At 38.8% G+C, this 19,565-nt stretch overlaps 1 protein-coding gene across 1 annotated transcript in view; it reads left to right on the plus strand.

Annotated features, from left to right (window-relative positions):
• SCEL (sciellin) overlaps positions 1-19,565 on the plus strand; it is a 165,963-nt gene that overhangs the window by 71,981 nt on the left and 74,417 nt on the right. The window contains exons 6-10 of the mRNA XM_040620240.1: positions 2,003-2,071; positions 7,175-7,243; positions 8,038-8,076; positions 9,270-9,350; positions 11,400-11,465. Coding sequence (XP_040476174.1) covers positions 2,003-2,071; positions 7,175-7,243; positions 8,038-8,076; positions 9,270-9,350; positions 11,400-11,465 — 324 coding nt within the window. The remainder of the gene's footprint in view (positions 1-2,002; positions 2,072-7,174; positions 7,244-8,037; positions 8,077-9,269; positions 9,351-11,399; positions 11,466-19,565) is intronic.

Raw genomic sequence — 19,565 nt, forward strand, 5'->3', positions numbered from 1 at the left:
AAGACTAAAGGGAAGGGAAGATAAACAATATAGTCTCTCACCTAGCTAATGGCTTCATAGTAGGCATGAACTAAGGACTTCCGCTGTGAACTTCTGCCGGATCGTTTAAACCTGTCAAATAAGCCTGGCAGCACAAATACTTGCAGAGATGCCTACTGTGACCCAGACACCGGCCTGAGGACTGGGGACAAAACAAAGTCCCTGCTTCCATAGACCCTGCATCCTAGTTGAAGGTGGAGGGGGGAGAGAGTGAAAATAAATAAACACAATATAATATGTGGTGTTGCCATAAGTGCTAGAAAGAATAAAGCCAGCTAGTGAGACATAAAGTGATGCTGAGAAGGGACTGTTTTACCGAAGGGAGTCAGATGGGCCTGCAGTGCCTGTTTGCATTCATGCATTCAACACAATGGTGGGCTAGACCATGAGTTCATTCTGAGATTCCTTTGAAACTTAGGGAATCACATTAGGCAATTTTCTTTCCTTTTCTCTCGTATTAACAGACACTGTTCCCTCTGCTTCCATTTGAAAATGTTCACAGCTGTTTATCCTCTAAGGCCCAGCTCAGACTGCACCTTATCCATGAAGCCCTCTTTGATTCTTTTTAGCTAGAAATAAACTTTCTTGCCTTAGAACTTCCTTGTCCTTTCCCTGAACCTCTTTTATGACCCTGGCCACTATCTGCCGTTGGGTGTATATATCTAATTTGTCTCTCTAGCTCTGTGTGAGTACAGCCCATAGTTTTTTATTCTTGAGTTCCTCACAATCATCAGCACAGTGGATTGCATGTTGTTTACCTTCGAATATTTGCTTAATAAAAGTACACTATAAAATTAAATTTTAAGTGCATATACTGTTGTAGTACTTTTTTGGATTCAATATCTTTGATCTGTCAGCTTCAAATGATGCTTTGAAATGCAAACACAGTAAATCATGGTATAATTCATCAAAGAGTTTGCTTTTCCTGAATCACAGGGTTATATAAAGGCATTAAACAGCTTGTTTTTGCTGATTGATCAGCCTGACCAGGATATTGCCATTTGCTTTGATGATCTTGATTCCTACTATTGAACCTCCTATCCTCTCTTCCCTTCTTTTCTTGTCTTCTTCCCTCTTCCCTTTGTTCTGCTTACCTGTCTTCCTCAACTTTCTTTGCCTTCTGTCTCACTTCTCCTTACTTCCTCTTTTTTTTTTTTAAAGATTTTATTTATTTATTCGACAGAGAGACAGCCAGCGAGAGAGGGAACACAAGCAGGGGGAGTGGGAGAGGAAGAAGCAGGCTCATAGAGGAAGAGCCTGACATGGGGCTCGATCCCAGAACTCCGGAATCACGCCCTGAGCCAAAGGCAGACGCTTAACCGCTGTGCCACCCAGGCGCCCGCTTACTTCCTCTTATCTCCCCTTTGTTCTCCTCTCCTCCCTCTATCTCTCCTTTCTCTCTTCTCACACTCTCTTCTCTTCATTTCTTTCTAGCTTTTCCTGTTTCCTTCTTTTCCTTTCTTCCCTCTCCCCTGGTCAGCACGTTCTTTTTTCAACCCTGTCCACGGTGCTGAACTTTAGATAAAGCTATTTGTATTCAGCCTGTTGAGCTGGCTTACGGTGCTACTAAAATTCTGCAAACAAAACATAGCTGATTTTAAGGGATTGAGTTCCTATCATGTAAAAGTCAACAGTATTGATAAGAGCACATATTAGTTATTAACCACTTTGCGTGTCGTGTTGTTTTGCCTATCCTTATCCCCAATTTGAATATGTTACATTGTAGTTAGAAATAGTTGGCCCTAGAGAAGAATTCCTTTATTAGCAGGAGGATTTGGGTTTGCCATAATTTATTCTATCCAAGTCAAAACCTTGGAAGATTTAGATACTCTGAATCTGTCTTTCCTTGGTAACATGTACATCTCCTACCTAAACAGGCCAAAATTTTAGCAAAGGCATGATAGATTTTATAAACTTTTTTTGGTAATTTATTTGATCTTTCTGTAATTATTTTTTGCTACAGGAAAGTAAATGAGAGAGATGAACCAAAAGCTACAATTAGTCGGTACAGATCTGATGACACTTTAGACAGGTAAGGTGTTTTTGAACCATGTAAGCAGAATGCAAAATATATATGAAATCCCTTTTTAAAAAAAAATCAAGCATGAGGTATTTAAATGTTAGCTAAAGTCAGTTTTGAACCATGATATTTTATCCCCAGGGACAGAAAGGCTATTCAGATTGAATTATCATCTTCAAAATTCACAAAATCTTGACTCAACATGCTATTTTCCTAAAAACCCTGCTAATAGTAGATTGTTAAGAACAATTCTGAAGAAGCTGGTTTGAATCTAAGTAGGGTGGACACTACATGGAATCTGTTCAGTTTAAAATGGAGAATCTAGTTATTTTTGTGAATATGAGTAGTCAGTTCTTGTTTTAACTTTTGGGTTTTCCATCCCACTGGTGGAAAAATGGCTGTTTCTGTCTTTATAGAGACTCTAAGTTTTAATAATAAAATAGTTTTGATCTACTATAGTATAAAAGCTCTTTACTTTAGTAAGTGAAACTACTCTTGTGGGCACTAGAGTCACCACCATATGGCCTATAGAATGAGTCCGTTGTGTTGTGCCTATTGTTTGTTCCTTCCTACACGGAGGAAAAGGGCTCATCTTTACGGGGAAAATTAGGAAAATGTCTTTTTTTTTTTTTTTAAGTAGGCTGCATACCCACTGTGGAGCCAAATGCAGGGCTTAAACTCACAACCCTGAAATCAAGAGCTGAGCTGAAATCAAGAGTCAGACACTTAACTGACTGAGCTACCCAGGCACCCTGAGAAATGCCTATTTAGATTAAAGTGTAAATGCTATAAATTACATTTTTATCTCATATTTGATAGAGATACTTAGTAAGCATATATAAAGTGCAAAGTTAACATTTTTAGTTGGAGTTTAGACAATGAACATCTGAGGCCGTTGACAGTTGAGGTCACTCCCTGTAGCCACAGATATGCTGCTATTGTAGACAAAAATGCCACTTGCTGCATTTTAAGTAGATATGCTGATATGTATGGTATCTAATATATTCTATATTCAGTATTTGCCAGTGTTAATTCATGTAGGAAATGTACACACTCCTGTACTATTCCTAGGTTTTCAAACCAGTCTCCCTTAATAGAGGCTAATCCGCACTGGTATTCCTAAGGATTTAATTTCTCTCTTATAATTAATAATCTTGAAAAAAATGAGTTTGTAGAAGTATACATTCAATATCTCATCTCCACAGCACTGAGTGGAGAGAGGAGTCAATATAACTGCCCATTCATTTTGGCCTTGTGGGCTATCCTGTTGCACCATTAATTGAAGACGGAAACCCTATTTCTAGGAATGGATCTGAAAGTGAGATAATTATGCCTTGAGAAAGGTAAATATGTAGGAGACCTAATCCTTTGTAGGCTGTGTATCTGAAGGTCTATATTGGACCAGTCAAGACAGAGCCTTGGAACATTAGCAATAAGCTAGATCAGACCTCACAGGCCTAGATGAGTCATTCTCAGCCTCCGCTGCAAATTAGAATCACTAAGACAGCTTTTAAACTTTACTGATAACTTGGTCCCACCACCTCTCACCCTCAAAATTCTGATTTACTTAGTCTGAGGTGGGACTCAGACATTTTTAAAGCTTATGATGTGAATCTAGTGTGCAGCCAAAATTCAGAGCCACCAGTCTAGCCCAAATCCTTCATTTCATGTCCCAGAAAATGAGGCCAGAGATGACCTCCTTTATTTACACAGAGGTTCAGTGGCGTGTTAGGTCGGCTCATTCCCCAGGCAGTCCTGAGTCCCAGCAGTATGCCACATCTCTCTAAGTGTGGAAATAGATGTGAGGGAGAGAACTGAGAAGTCAGGAAAAAAAGGCAAGTTCTATCAGGAGTCAGACTTTTCATAATGCTGGCCACTCCAAATGTGAGACAGGAAATAATTTTAGGAGGAAGATGATATCCAGGACGCACGTGTATATGTATTTCAATAATGCATTTGTTTAATTTTTAATTTTTATTTTTCAAAGGTTTAATTTTTAAGTAATCTCCACACCCAACATGGGACTTGAACCCACAACCCCGAGATGAAGAGCCAGCCCCATGCTCTACCAGCTGAGCCAGCCAGATGCCCCATAATAATGCATTTATTTTTAAATGAATATGAGAAAAGTACTGACTTTATATTTGGAGTTCTCTTTTTAAAAAATATACATGTAGGTAAAAGTATGAAGTGTTCTAAAGAAACATAAGTCAATACTAATGCTGTAGCACGCAATAGGGCCCAAATCCTCAATGTGGTTTAATGACTAATTTGGAAACCTAGGTTGTGGTGACCTCTAGTGTTCTCTTTTGGAAGTGTAACTTTTCCTTTGGTTTTTTTGATTATACCTCTAAATGACTATATTTGATCTCCAAGATTGACACTTATCAAAACAACCTATTTCGTATCACAGTTGGCAGAAACTTAATTTTCAAGAGAAATACAAAGTTAATCTCTCTAAGTAATAAGAAATTGACATGTATTGAAATGGTGGGTCAGAGTTTTCTCCATTATTACTCATAGACTGATCCCCCTAGTGGCATAGAAGAGATAGTGCAGGTGAAGAATAGTAAGTGTGGGAAGACGTGTTGACCTAATACAGGAATGTTGAAACAGTCACACTACAGAATCAGATGTATGACATTGGGCCCTACTGGAAAGACTTTGGAGATACCCTACTTCTTTAGCTGGGTGGCCAAGAGAAAGTCTTCTTAAGACTCCATTCATCTTCTCTGAGATTCCATTTTTCATCTATAAAATGAAAATAATTATGCCTCCCTTGTACGGATATTTTAAAGAGTAGAGGAAAAGGTATACAATAAGCAGCAAAGAGTAGGTAGCTACTTTTATTATTATATGCAGTATTGCCCACATAAGCTTACACTGTAGAATTTTTATTAACTTCATTTAATTTTAACATCAGAACTTGCCTTTATGTAAACCTTGAGAATATTTGATATTAAGGTTCTGTTTGCTTTAGAGAGATTGTTGTTCTCAGTGAACCAGAGTAGCAATTTCCCAAGATTATTTTCATCTCATATTAGGCTCTCATAGACAGCTATAAAGTCTGAGTAGAGTTTCCAAGGAACATTTAAGATTCAAGATTTAGGGTCACCTGACCTCTTACTTAAGGTACCCACAGTGGTTTACTACAGAGCCTTTTAAATATAAACTCAGAGGCTCAGTAGCAGTTAGCACAGGGGATATAGTTACAGTCCTTGGCCCGATGATCACCTTAGACAAGAGTTTTTTGTACATGGATTCTAGGAGCCTGTACAAGTTAATGCCTGGATTTTGAATGGTTTGTTGAGCATATGGAGCTTTGGAAGATTTCAATCTTCCTTCCTTTTTGCATTCAGGAGTTATCAGTTCGTGGCATTATGTACTATAAACAAAAACTTGTTTGGAGTTGACTCATAGCATTTTAATGTATCAGAGTTATTTACCCAATATTTTAGTTACACATATCAAGATGACATTAGGAATTGAAATCGTTTTAAACTTATGACAGTTAAGTCACATTTTCCCCCATATTAATTTTTTTTAGAGTGAGGAAAAGTTAGTGCCAATCCTTCCAGGAATAGTTTATATAAAGCCATGTACTAAAGCTGATGGTAAAATTGAAAGTTTAGAGAAAGTTATAGTAGACCCATAGTGTCGGATCAACAGAAAAGTTTTGGTGACCTTTTGTTTTCCTGAGCCTAATTTAGCTACATCCTAGTGTTGTGCAAGCCTGCAGAATGCTCCAGAGGATAGCCCCATGTCTTAGAAAGAGCCTTCCTATCTGAGGTGAGGGAAGGAAGGGAAGGAGGGTCTGCAGTCACGAGAGCCCACCATTGACATGGAGACCACGGGATTCCTAATTTGTCTTTTCTGACACAAGGGACAAATATACCTTTTCCAGTTGTGACCTCCTTGAGGAGACCTGAGATTTGAGGGATTAAAACCTCTGATGGCCAATAGAGGCTATTAACTAAATGTGTTAGTCAAAGTAAAGTAATTCACCAGGGTGAATGTCACCATTCTTTTAACAAGTTCCCTCTCTTGCCCCCAAATCTATGATGGTTTAACACAATAGAAGATTACTGTTCACTCTCTTCAGGGTCCAGTGTGATAGGCTGGAAGAGTAGGGGATGTGTCAGCTCCATGAAGTGACTCAGGGACCTAAGTTCATGTTTTGATGCTGCCATCTTCAACCCATGCACAATAAAACCATAGTGGGAAGAGGAAGAAAGAGCACGGAGGATCACATAAGAGGTTTTATGACGGGTCTGGAAGTAGCAGACAACATTTCTGCCCACATTCTTTAGTCTAGAACTCAATCACATGGTCCTGACTTAACTACAATAAAGAATGGGAAATGTGGTCTTCCTGTGGCTCAGAAGGAAAAGAAAATTAGTTTGGTAAACATATAGTATTGTCTGTGCCACAAAATATCTAAAAAATACTTGTCTTTCATTGCTGCTGTTTACAGACTTGGGAAGTACTGTCATTAGCTGGATGTACAGTTGACAACACAGGGTTTAGGGGTGCTGACCCCTGTGCAATCGAAAATCCACAAAGAACTTTTGACTCCTGAAAACTTAAATACCCACTATAGACTGGAAGCCTTACCAATACCATAAACAGTTGATTAACACATATTTTGTATGTTATACATAACTGAATTCTTAAAATAAAGGAAGCTAGGAAAAAGAAAATGTTATTAAGAAAATCATAAAGAAGAGAAAATACATTTACAATACTGTACTGTATTTATTGAAAAAATCTTCATGTAAGTGAACCTGTGCACTTCAATCCATGTGGTTGAAGGGTCAACTGTATTATTAAATGATAATGAATATAAAATAGTGCATTAATGTTCCATGAATCAGAGAGGCTAGTAGAGGAGCATCAACCTTAAAAATTCCAAACTGTATCAAAATAGCCTCATAAATGGATTTTATCTTAAGTAGCTTTTTTAAATTGCAAAATATCCTAAAATGTAACAGCTGAAAACAAATCTCTTTACCAGCGGAAGGTTATATTGTGGAGTTATTCTTTCATGAAAGAGGTCTGAAAGGACTTTAATGATCTAAATGTTTATCCAAACTTGTGTCTTGTTTCTTTATTAAGGATCTCAGACAGAAATGATGCCACTAAAACATATAAGGCCAATACCTTGGATAACCGACTAACCAATAGGTACCAGTATCTTTTGACTTTGGGAAAGACCCAAGTACAATATTTTTCTAAGCATAACTTATTTACTTACAATTCTTCTGTTCTCCTTGATATCTTTCTGTAAATTCTTATCCTCTATTTTTTTTAACACAAAACTTCTGGAGTAAATATCTTTATTCCTCCTCATGGTTAGAGAAATAGAAAACCTTTGTTGCCTTGCTTAATTTTTTTTTTAAAGATTTTATTTATTTATTTGTCAGAGAGAGAGAGTGAGTGAGAGCACAAGCAGGGGGAGCAGCAGATAGAGGGAGATGCAGGCTCCCTGCTGAGCAAGTAGCCCAATGTGGGACTCGATCCCAGGACTCTGGGATCATGACCTGAGCGAAAGGCAGATGCTTAACCAACTAAGCCACCCAGGCATCCCTATTACCTTGCTTAAAAATTGAGAGTATTCATGGCTTCACGCCATCATTCTTACCACATTCATGTTTTTGTTTTAAGTTATCCTGGTGGCAAGAGTACGAATACATGTAAATACCAATTTTACATTCTTATTGCTAAAGAAAATTACTGAAGTCAACAGATGAAAGCATTGAACTTAAACCATAACTGAGTTTTCTGGAATAAAATGATTTCCTTTAGAATCTAGTACAAGACAAAAAGATCATGAAATCACCTTATCAGCTTTCTTTCTCTTTCTCTCAAGTAATGTCTAACTTTGAATAACAACTCTAAATTCATGGACAGTTGCATATTGGTGCAAATATTCATTCTTTGTTGCTACTGAAACTTTTGCCTTTTTTCCTTTTTACCAGAAACATGTCCACGTTTAGATCGCCAGAAGCAACAAAGACGTATGTATTTTTCTGACCGAAGTTACATTTTAAGAATAAAGTGTACTTCTTTGTATGTAATCAAGAAAAACCAGAGTATATGCCCCTCAGGCCAAAGTTTCATTATAATAAAGCCGCACTCCTGTCGCTTAGACAGAGTTTAGTAGAAATAAGAAAATGGTCCACAAAGTTTTAAATATTTACCATCTGGATTTTAACAGAAAAAGTCTACCAACCTCTGCTCTCACTAAACACCTAAACTTAAGTCATTCTTTTCTTCTTTCCTTTCTTTCTTTTTATTTTTTCCTTTTTTCTTTCTCCAAATTTTTATTTAATTTCCAGTTAGGATACCGTGTCATATTGGATTCAGGAGTAGAATTTAGTGATTCATCACTTACATACAACACCCAGGCTCATCATAACAAGTGCTCTCCTTAATGCCCATCCCCCATTTGATTTTTAATTTCCCCCCCCAAAACCTTTATTTTCCCCTGTTCTTATGGCTACTAACTTTCTTGCCCTACATTTCACTTGTTTTTCAAAACACCCATCACATTACAGTTCAACTGAGTCATGAAATCATAGGTTTGCTAGCAATCCATTTAGAAGAAGTACATTTTCTCTGAAATGTACTACTGGTGGTTATAAATAGCCAAACTAGGTGGATTTTTGAAAACAGAATTGGTTTTTAAATTTGTATTTACAAATAAAGTAATTTTCACCTTGGACCACACCTCTCCAGTAGTTGAAACAGGCCTGGGTCACCTCCATTTTTTTTTTTAAGATCCATGTATATTAATAAATGCTAAATAGAGATTTTAAATGGTGTGATTTTGAAATATTTTCTTAAATAATCTAATGCTTTTAATGCAAAAAAAAATTCAATGTAATTCTGTTAGTCACAATATATACAGGATTATATATATAATACGAATCCAGAGCACATCAGAATTCACTGGTCTGGATTTCAGACACACAGTGCCATATAATGAATGATTTCATTCAGTTCCTTTAGTTCTAGTTACTTAGATGAAGGCCAGACAATTTATAAAATGGGCAAACTAAGGAAGAACTTGTTTTCTGTTCTTCTTTTGTCCATTGAAACATTTTGTGGTGGGTACAGAACAGGTGGGAATATGAGTAGATAAGAACTTTCAAAGGTGGGACAGCATAAAAAAGTTTCAAGAATGTGATTTGTGGCTATGATTCGACAGGCGACCTGGAGATTCGTTCAGTGCCAGCACCGCCAGCACCCCAGCTCCCAGCTCCACTACAACTCCTGTAAAGAGAAAGAGGTACGATGGGCTTGTTGCCTCTGCTTCTTGCTGACATTCTCTAGAGGACTGTCCTTTATTAATTTTGGAACCAAATCATCCAACAAGACCCCCTGCAGCATTCGGAAGTTGGTCTCTCACCCTTGTTCCCTCCTCCCTTTCCAGGGATCCAGAGCCACTGGATTCTGCTGCCCTCAAACTTTGTTCCTTTTCCTCCTCATTTCCATTTCAAATGTGCAGTCTAGGGGCGCCTGGGTGGCTCAATTGGTTAAGTGTCTGACTCTTGATTTCGGCTCAGGTCATGATCTCGGGGTGGTGAGATTCAGCCCCAGGCGGGGCTCTGCGCTTGCTCAGTGTAGAGTCTGCTTGTGGATTGTCTCTTCCTCTGCTTCTGCAATAAATAAATAAATAAATAAATAAATAAATAAATAAATAAAACCCAAATATGTAGTCTTTTCTCCAGGTCCCTTGGGGTCTTGGATATCTAGGTAATGTTTTCGATGACAGAGCTCAGCAAAGGGTAAGCTATTTCAGGTAACACCTTTCATAGAGTCCTATTACAGGGAATGCCTTACCCTGAAATAATTATGACTGTAGGGTGGCCAAATGTTGCCGTGCTCCTGAAATCTGTCTGCATCGTTGCAGCCTCCTCTGTTCTGTAGATTGGGTTGACCCTACTTCCAAGTACAGAGTCAAAGGCCCCATCTCGAGACATTAGTCTGTGTTTGTGTGATTACTGATTCCTTCGACATCCCCTGGGTGGCCTCCCACCTCTGCCTATGCTGACTCCTATTTATCTAGTAGTCACGGAGGAGTAGCTAGACCTGTGATGGCAGAATATTCTTCATGAGACAGAATGTGATGGTCGAAGCAATTTTTGCTTGTAGGAGAGAACACAGTGCTCGTGAATCATGATTGAATGGAAAGTTAGTATTCACGAACCTCGGTGCTTTTAAAATGTTTTTATTTTCTTTGCCTGCACCTAAGACTGTGCCTAGTTTGGGTAGGTGCTCAATGTTTGTAGATAGACTGGCTGATTGCCAAAACGCTCCTGCAGTTGGAATTCTGGTTGTGTCTGCGGAGTCTCAGAAAATCTGATCACCTTTGTCTTGGACCCAAATTTCACATCTCCTACCCACTGCAAGAATCTTTCCTCTGACAGGTTAGGCATAATTCAGGATCATTGAAGTGAGCAATAAGACTCTGCTTTTGTGATATATGTTGGATTAGCTCTTGTGAGTAGCATTGACTACTTATATTGAGTTGAAATCTGCTTTGATTTATGCCCATCTCTTCTTTGTTCAGTCCTGTGTTGCCTCAGAAAATAGACGTGCTTCAAGAATTTAAAGCCAGCTCTCCTGTCCTCCTTATCCTAGCCTTTCCTTCTCTGGACTTTCTTCTGACATGTCACTCTCCTCTAAACCTCTTCATTTTTGGTCCATATCTAAGTCTTTCTGACAGAGCCCTAAGCTATCTTTATCAATTAAAATGAAGTGCTGGTAAATGTGAAGACATCTTTCTAATTGGATATAGGTATGTTTGTATATATGCATATGCATACAAATATATGAATACATAATTGAGGTTAGCGTTACTGGGGTGTTCACTTACGTTTTCGATACTCTTACTTCCAGAGTTTTTTTTTTAATCACGTAGCTTTCTAAAAACTCTAAATATAGAGTAGAACATAAGATTGGTTTTCTTATAAAATATTTCAGATATGCAGAAAATAGAAAAAGTGGTATGTGGGTGATAAACACCCATGACCCCACTAGCTAGATTAAACAAATATTTTCCAGATTCTCTTCATATTTCTTTTTAAAGAAATGTCCACATTTTAGTGTCAAGAAAATGGGGAAAGGAGCTCACTTGGGGAGCAGAGGCTAGATTGTAGTATAGTTACTTCCTGTTGAGTTAATGAAATAGTTTTCATTTTATTTCCAAGGCTTGTGGAAAAGTCATCTCAATGCCTTTTAACTGTCAAATTATTTTCAGCTCTTCCTGGTAGACATGTGAGTGGGATCAGGTCTTTCAAGTGCCACGTTTGTAACTGATGTTGTTTCTTAACAGACAGTCCTGGTTTCCGCCACCTCCTCCAGGTTACAGCGCCACCCCAAGCACGGGAGCAGGCAGAAGGTAAGGGAAATGTGTCAGATGTAATTGCTGTGTAACTTAACGGAAGAATGCATCATATATTGACAAGTATAATTGTGGGAGCTTTGGAATAAATTGGAGGAGATCTTGTGAATTCTGACAGCTGAACAAGTCAGTGCTCAGTAGGAGTGAGATCAGGCTACCAGTGCCTCTGGTAGGAAATCTGACAAGGTGTGAGGAGAAAGTAGCTGTATTAGTTTGCTAATGGCTGCTGTAACAAAGTCCCACAAACTGGGTGGCTTAAGAAAAATGTGTCTCACAGTTCCAAAAGCTTGAAGTCCAAGATCAAGGTACGGTAGGGTTGGTTCCCTCTGAGGGCTGGGAGGGAGAATCTGTTCCACACTCTCTCCTGGGTTTTGGTGGTTTCCAGTCACCCCTTGGTATTCCCGAGTCTGCATAAGCATCATCTAGATCTCTCCCTTCATCTTAACATGATGTTCTCCCTGAGTGCATGTCTATGTCCATATTTGCCCTTCTTAAGAGGACACCAGTCATATTGGATATGCGGCCCATCCTACTCCAGTATGACCTCATCCTAACACATCTAATTACATCTGCAAAAACCCTCTTTCCAAGTAAGGTCACATCTGAGGCCCTGTGAGTTAGGGCTTCAACATATGAATTTTGGGGGCATACAGTTCAACCTTCAAGTGGCAGAGGAGGGAACGGAATGAAGCACCAGATGGGGCTCCACTGTGAGCTCCTGGTACACCACCGCTTCCAGGCAGTGATGAACCCAGACAACTGGATAGGGATATGAGTTGCAAGTTCTTTGTAAACTTTAAAGAATAAATGGGTATTTTCTACTTTTATTTTTTTGCTGTTGTTGAGCTCAATAATTATAACTAAAATTACAGAGCATGTAGAGGTCGCCTTGTTCTATAAAATCCATGCTAGGAATGTTAACAGCAACCATTTGGTTTCATATATGATCATTGTATGCCAGATATTGTTCAAGGATCTTGGGATATCAGTGAACAAAACATGGAGCCTACATTCTGACCTTGAAAGAAGCAGACACATGTGCAGAACTCCTATAATTTATGCCATCTCTAACGCACAAAGAAAAATAGTCTCTGATTTGGTTTTGCTTTAGTGAATCTAAAATTGTTTTTATGTCTTCAACCCCCAGAATATCTTCACCAAACATTTCCATGTTCCAATGGGACTTATTTTCCTAATTCAACAATTGGAAAAGAGAGTTATTAAACAATGTGCTTGTTTAGCATAAGATTGTTTTATTTCCTAAAATTGTCATCTGTTGTGTAGGCTTTTAATGTCTCTTTTATTTCCAAATAATAGAAATATTTGGAAATAAATGTCCTTTATTACAATTTAGGTTGGCTCTAAAAGGATGTAAATAAATTCAGTTGATCAATAGACAGAAAGACCTCAGGTTGCTTTTTTCACACATGTTGCATCTCTCTCTCTCTCTCTCTCTATATATATATATTATATATTATTTGTATATGTATAATTATTAAACATGTTGAACAATCTCAGCTTGGAATTACATCAACCTTCTGTTAAAATACTTTCTTTTTGGGGTGCCTGGGTGGCTCCGTTGTCAAACGTCTGCCTTCGGCTCAGGTCATGATCCCAGCGTTCTGGGATTGGGCCCCAGCATTGGGCTCCCTGCTCAGTGGGAAGCCTGCTTCTCCCTCTCCCACTCCCCCTGCTTGTGTTCCCTCTCTCGCTGCCTCTCTCTGTCAAATAAAAAAATAAAATCTTTTAAAAACTTTAAAAAAAAACTTTATTTTTAAACCTCTTCATCTATAAGTGACTTCCAATGATATGAACTGCCAAGTATAGATTATGTTTCTAATTTAAAACCTTGTTTCCCCTCAGAAAGTGTTTGGATATGTCTCTATGAGTGACACCCTTCATGGAGCTACCTAAGTGGGGAAAATATTGACTAGGAGTTTTGCTAGTTACTATTGTTTCCTGAGTATTTTAAGATCCATCCAATTTTGTCTTGATAAATAATAACTGGTACTTAGGAATATTTATTACTTATTTCTAAAATCTTATGTTCATCTTCTATTTATTATTCCAATATTAATGTAAATTATCATTACAATAAGCAACTGGTTATATAACTGTGTAAGAATACAGCAGGATTATTCATGAGTTAATATCTCACGCTTTCAATGTCCATTGAGCTTGTGCATCTCTGTTTGCACAGAACTGGTATTGCTTGGCTAAATGCCCTTACAATTTATGCATTGCTGGATGTAATTTACATGGATGATAAAATGAGTCTCAATGCTCCTATTTCTGGTTCCTGGATCAGGTCCATAGCACCAGAACTAAAGGAAAGAGAAGATTATTGGACTAGGTTGATCAGTTTAGATACCCTTTCCTTTTTTAGAGGCACAGATTATTAATATAATGGCTAAACTAAAAGATTCCTCTTTGAGGATCAGAGCTAATGTCATGCCAAGCTTTCAGGGAAAGGAGGGAATAATAACAATATAGCAATGCCTTTGATTTCTAAAGTGCTTTTCTTTGGAAGAGCTCAGAGTACAGCTTCTGTTTCTCACCTTTAATGCCAGTGCATTCCTAGGGCTGAAAAAGAGCCTTTTCAGTGAAAGCTGAAAAATAGAAGCAATTATTAAATGATAAAAGGAAGAAAAGGATTCAAAAAGAGATCTTTGTCCCTAGAAGAACACAAAGAAAATGAAAATAGGTCAAAAAATATAAAAATGGGGGACTATGATTTTTAATACTAGCTAATAGCTCAATGCTAAGCATATTTCCCCCATCCCTCACTTATACGTTGGTCCCCTTCTCTGTTTTCCCATGCTCATGTCTCCTGCAAGAGAATTTCCCCTTAATACTGACACTTTTGCTCTCCTTCCTGTTCTTCATTTTATAAACCTTCATTTCTCTCATCACCTGATCTTTCCCAGAGATTTCATTTCCTCTCACACACCCCTGTCTGTGCAGCACATTTGAAAAGACCGCCAGACTTCCCACCCATTGTCGGAGTGAATTCTTTTCTTCAACTCTTCTCCCCCTTGACGTCTCCATGGCCTTTGACACCATGGATCACACCATCCCTCAGTTGTTCCTTTCTTACAGGCTATGGAAAATTCAAGCTTAATTGTGTTTGAATTGGAAACTTGTGTTGGCATCATGTTTGGATTAAAATCTATCACAGGCATGATGTAAGCTGCCTTACAAAGCATCTCAAGCTCTTTTATCAGCAGAAGAACCCATGCTATCATAGCTTTACCTATATTTATATGTATACATATACCTATACCAATGACTGTATAGGACTGTGTTTACGTCTATATCTCTTTCTGTGTCTACATCTATAACTATACCTACATGTAATACTGTGTACAATTAACATAAGACTGGTGAGTTCAACTAGAGATTAAATGAGAAAATCTAATTTTCTAAAATTGCCATATCTTACAGCTAAAGAAAAGAAGCAATTTCTTAAAACAGGTATCCTTTTGTGTATAATATACATTAGTCTTATGATGAGAGGTTAAGATCTGGGTGATCAAACAGAATTTTGGAGTTAAGAGTTAAATATCTTTGAAAGCCTCTTGCCTTTTTTTTTTTTTTTTTATAAAACAAGAATGAAGAGAGAAGCTGTGGTTCATGGTAACAAGGCATAGCATGTAAAGTTTGAAACTTAAATAAAACCTTTTTGTGATTTCTTTTTTTTTTTTTAAGATTTTATTTATTTATTTGACAGAGAGAGACAGCCAGCGAGAGGGGGAACACAAGCAAGGGAAGTGGGAGAGGAAGAAGCAGGCTCATAGCGGAGGAGCCTGATGTGGGGCTCGATCCCATAACGCCGGGATCACGCCCTGAGCCGAAGGCAGACACTTAACCGCTGTGCCACCCAGGCACCCGCCTTTTCATGATTTCTAAGGCAGCTCCTTGGTCACTGGGATAGGAATATTCTCTAACCTCCTCTTCCTTTTCTTGCTGAGAAGGGAAACAAGCAGCATAGTATTTGAGTAACCTATGTCAACAAGGTTATTTCTTCTGAAATAGTCTTATCAAATGCCCCAGAACCTATAATTTCTTTTCATTTTATTTAAGACTGAATCAAGATTTAACTTTTATAATTGCTGTTCCTTGTTACTGTCATCTGTCTCTCTTCCTACCTCTGTGATCAAACCCTTGCTTCACTGGTTTCCCCCCTTTCTATGTTCAAACCCCTTTCATCTTAAAAAATAGCTTCTTAAAAATTAAAAGCCTAGGAGGGCCTGGGTGGCTCAGTTGGTTAAGTGTCAGACTCTTGATTTTGGCTGGGGTCACGATCTCAGATTTGTGAGATCGAACCTCACATAGGCTCTTTACCCAGTGTGGAGTCTGCTTAAGATTCTCTCCCTCTCCCTCTGCCCCCTCCCCATGCACACTCATTCTCTGTCTCTCAGCAAAGAAAAAAAAGAATAACCTGGGGGCTCCTGGGTGGCTCATTTGGTTAAGCATCTGACTCCTGATCTCAGCTCAGGTCTTGATCTCGTGGTCCTGAGTTCAAGCCCAGCCTTGGTCTCCCTGCTGGCCATGGATCCTACTTAAGAAAAAATAAATAAATAAATAATAATAATAATAATAATAATAATAGCTTAATTACACAAATCCATTCGACTGGCACCTTATCTCTCCATTGCAACCGGTTTTCAGAAAAATTGATGATACTTGTCATCTTTATTTTCTGATTCCCACCACCAATTAGTTCATAGAAACAGCTCTCCTCAAGGTCACAAATGACCTTGCTGATAAATTCTTGTTGACATTTCAGTCCCTATGACTACTTAACCTTTCAAAAGGCATCACTGGCTATTCATGCCTTTAGGAAATCTCTCTCCTTATCTTTTGAGAAACTCCCTGTACCCCCACCATCCCCCACCTTAAACATAGTCCGGTGTTTCCTTCCTCTACCTATTCTTTTTCAGTCTCCTTTGCCACCTCATCATTCTATACCAGCCATTAATTGTTGATGCTCCTAAAACCTCAGATTTCCTCCCCTCTTCTCAGTCTGTATTTTGCCCCTCCACAGGTTCTCCATGCCCAGGGCCTCGGTGACCACGTGTGTGCTCTTGACTTCATTTATATCCACTTCACACCTCTCCTCTGAGTGACTTTGAATAGCCAACTGTCGGCTCAACACTTTCCCTTAAATTTCTCAAAAGCTTTGCAAACCTAATATGTTCAAATAAAATTCCTAATTTTCCACACTAACCTGGTGCTCTATCTCAATTAATAATACCATCCTTCAGCCCATTGACACTTGAAACTTGAAGTTATTTTTTATACTTTTCTTTTGTTAATCACCAATATCCAATCCATTTAGTAAGTCTTATCAATTTATCTACAAAGTGCCTCTTGAATCCATATGTCTCCCTCCATTTCTATCATCATATCTTTTCTGGAGTACAGTAGAGGCTACCTAGGTATTCTCCCTTCATCCACCCTGATACCCAGTCCCCTAATCTCTTCTTTACACAGCTGCCCAAGTGATATTTATAAAAGGATAAATGGAACATATCAACCTCCTAAGTAAAAATATAACTTTTCATTTTTCTTAGAATAAAGACCCAAATCCTTAGCACTGATTGCCTGCCCTTACCTGGCTTCCATCCCTCATAACTCCCCTTTGCTGTCTGTTCTAGTCACGTAATCTGTTTTAAACGCACCATATCCCACCCTCTGTAGACCCTTAGCATATTACGTCCTCTCTGCTTAGAATCCTGTCTTCTTCCCCCTTTGGGGGCACTTACATTCTTGTGGCCATATTCTCATCTGGTTTTTCTTCAAGGTATCACTTCTTACGCATATCTGTTCTAGTCTCTCTGCTTCATACTCACTCAGGTATAGGAGATGGTAGCTTTCCCCCTTTGATTTGTCCAAATACCACACAAGATTTGTCCAAATTGCACAAGATTTTAATAAAGATGTGGGATGGTTACAGTGCTAGTAATACATTGCAGAAGCCCAGACTAAACAAGGTCAAGTATAATATTAGAAATTCCTGTCTGTTAGTTCTTTGGCCACACCTGTTATTGGTTATTTCTTCTTGGCTAGCATTTCTCTACAGGCTTGATCTTGTTGCTATTTTGCTCAGTAGCCCCTCACTCCTTCTTTCTTCCATCTCTTTTTTCTCTCTCCCTACCCCCTCCTTCTCCTCTCCCCTCTTCCCTCCACCCCTCAAATTTCTATTAATTATTTATGCGGGCAGTTTCGTTCTGTCTTTGCTGCACCAGGCTTTTCTCAGAAAATCTCATACCCGTAACATTTTTATGATGATATATTCTTTCTTTGGGAGGCACTCTATGCTATCATTTAAAATAAAACTATTTTCTTGTGTCACAATAATATAAACATCCAGCCACCCACACTTAAAACTGTCATTGACCTCTCTATCTGTGGTCATTGTAGCGAGTGTGAGGGACATGAGTGCCATTTAAGAAAAAAAGATATGACCACTTGGGGGTAGTTGCACACTTCGAGCCTTATTTGGAAGGTGCTTTGATAGGTTAGCCTGGGAAGAGAGTCACTCCCAACATAAGACTTTCCAAAAACAACTGCACAGGAGCCACCACCCAGAAGGGGAAGAGGGCAAAGGAACTCCTGAAGGAAAGGGAGATTCATAGAAGGGGACTTCATATCTAGGTGATGCCATTCAGCAGCATGGCTGGCCGTTCCTGGGTCAGAGAACTGGGACAGGCAGAAGCAATGTGGGGTCTTTTATGGCTCCCAAAGTTGGATAATATGGATGCAGAAGAAATCACAATACAGGATCAGCTGTGGGATCATGAGAAAAGCATCAACATTCTCTGGGAACTCTGATGTGGTAGGGAGAGCTTCTAACAGGGAATTCAGGGAAAAGGTCTTAAAAGAGGTGTGGTATTTGGGGGAAGAGAGGAATTATATAATACTAGGTTTTCAAGCCCAGGGTGATTTTAAGCCTAGTGATGCCACCCATGAGTGTAGGAAGAAACAAGAGCAGAATGGGGAAGAAACAAGAGCAGAACGTGGAATATGCAGTTGGTTTTAAGAGGCTGTGCATTGATTTGAGTGGGTAGAGTCTGGGTTCCTGAAAAGATATATTTGTGGAGGTGATTACCAAACAGTGGGAAATGGGGGAGGTGTTCAGGGAAGAGGTTGGTGCCACAGATCCAGGTTTGGGCATGATACCAGAGATTTAAGTATGGTATCTTCAGAAGTGGAGAAAATATTAAATGAGAAGGGAACGAAAGTTGAACCTTGATGTGTGTCTACACATCAAGTGGTGAAGGAGGAACCAGAAAATGAGACTGTAACTGGTGCAGTTGCCTGGTAAAGTTGGAGTGGAATACGAGGTCAGTGGGCGGGGGGGGGGGAGTTGGGGAGGCAGAATAAGTGGCTGCGCTCTGCATCCCAAACCAGCCCATCCTTCGAAGTCTAGTATGAATCTCACTTCCACCACACACCTTCCTCAGCCCAAGGGGTTGTTTTTATCATCTGAACTCAAAAAGCTTACTGTCTACAATTCTCACTTGGCAATTAATTGTCCATTACCTTAGAACATTACTTATTTTCATGGTATTCTCATTAACTAGATGGCATCATCTTATAATTCTTTGAATCACACATACAACTTTATCCATAGTAATTTGTTAATAAGTACATATTGATAAATGAATTGTAATATGTCTTAGTAAGTACAAGATATGGAATTTCCTCAAGCCATTATCATATTTGTCTTTTTGTAGTTTGACTTTATTCTATGTACTTAAGCTATGATGACTGTTTAAATAGCTCCCTCTCTCTCTCTCTCTCCCCTGACTGTGTCTGTCTCTCTATCTTTCCAAAACAATTACTGAGCTCTGACTATGTGCTAGGAAAGCACTTTGCTAGAAGCCAAGAATACAGAGATATGTAAGACCTAGTCCCAATTTCAAGGAAGTCAAAGTGTATCAAGGAGTCAGTTTGAGCCAGGAGTGCTAAACATGAAGACTGGCCAAAATTGAGAGCAAGTCCTTGAGGGTATGATAATCACAAAGGTTGCGATAACCACAAAGTATGTGGAGGCACGGGGAGGGAGCCAATAGAGGATGTGTTTGAGAT

The sequence above is a fragment of the Ursus maritimus genome, unplaced genomic scaffold (genome assembly GCF_017311325.1).
Source record: "Ursus maritimus isolate PB19 unplaced genomic scaffold, ASM1731132v1 scaffold_10, whole genome shotgun sequence".
Classification (NCBI taxonomy): Eukaryota; Metazoa; Chordata; class Mammalia; order Carnivora; family Ursidae; genus Ursus; species Ursus maritimus.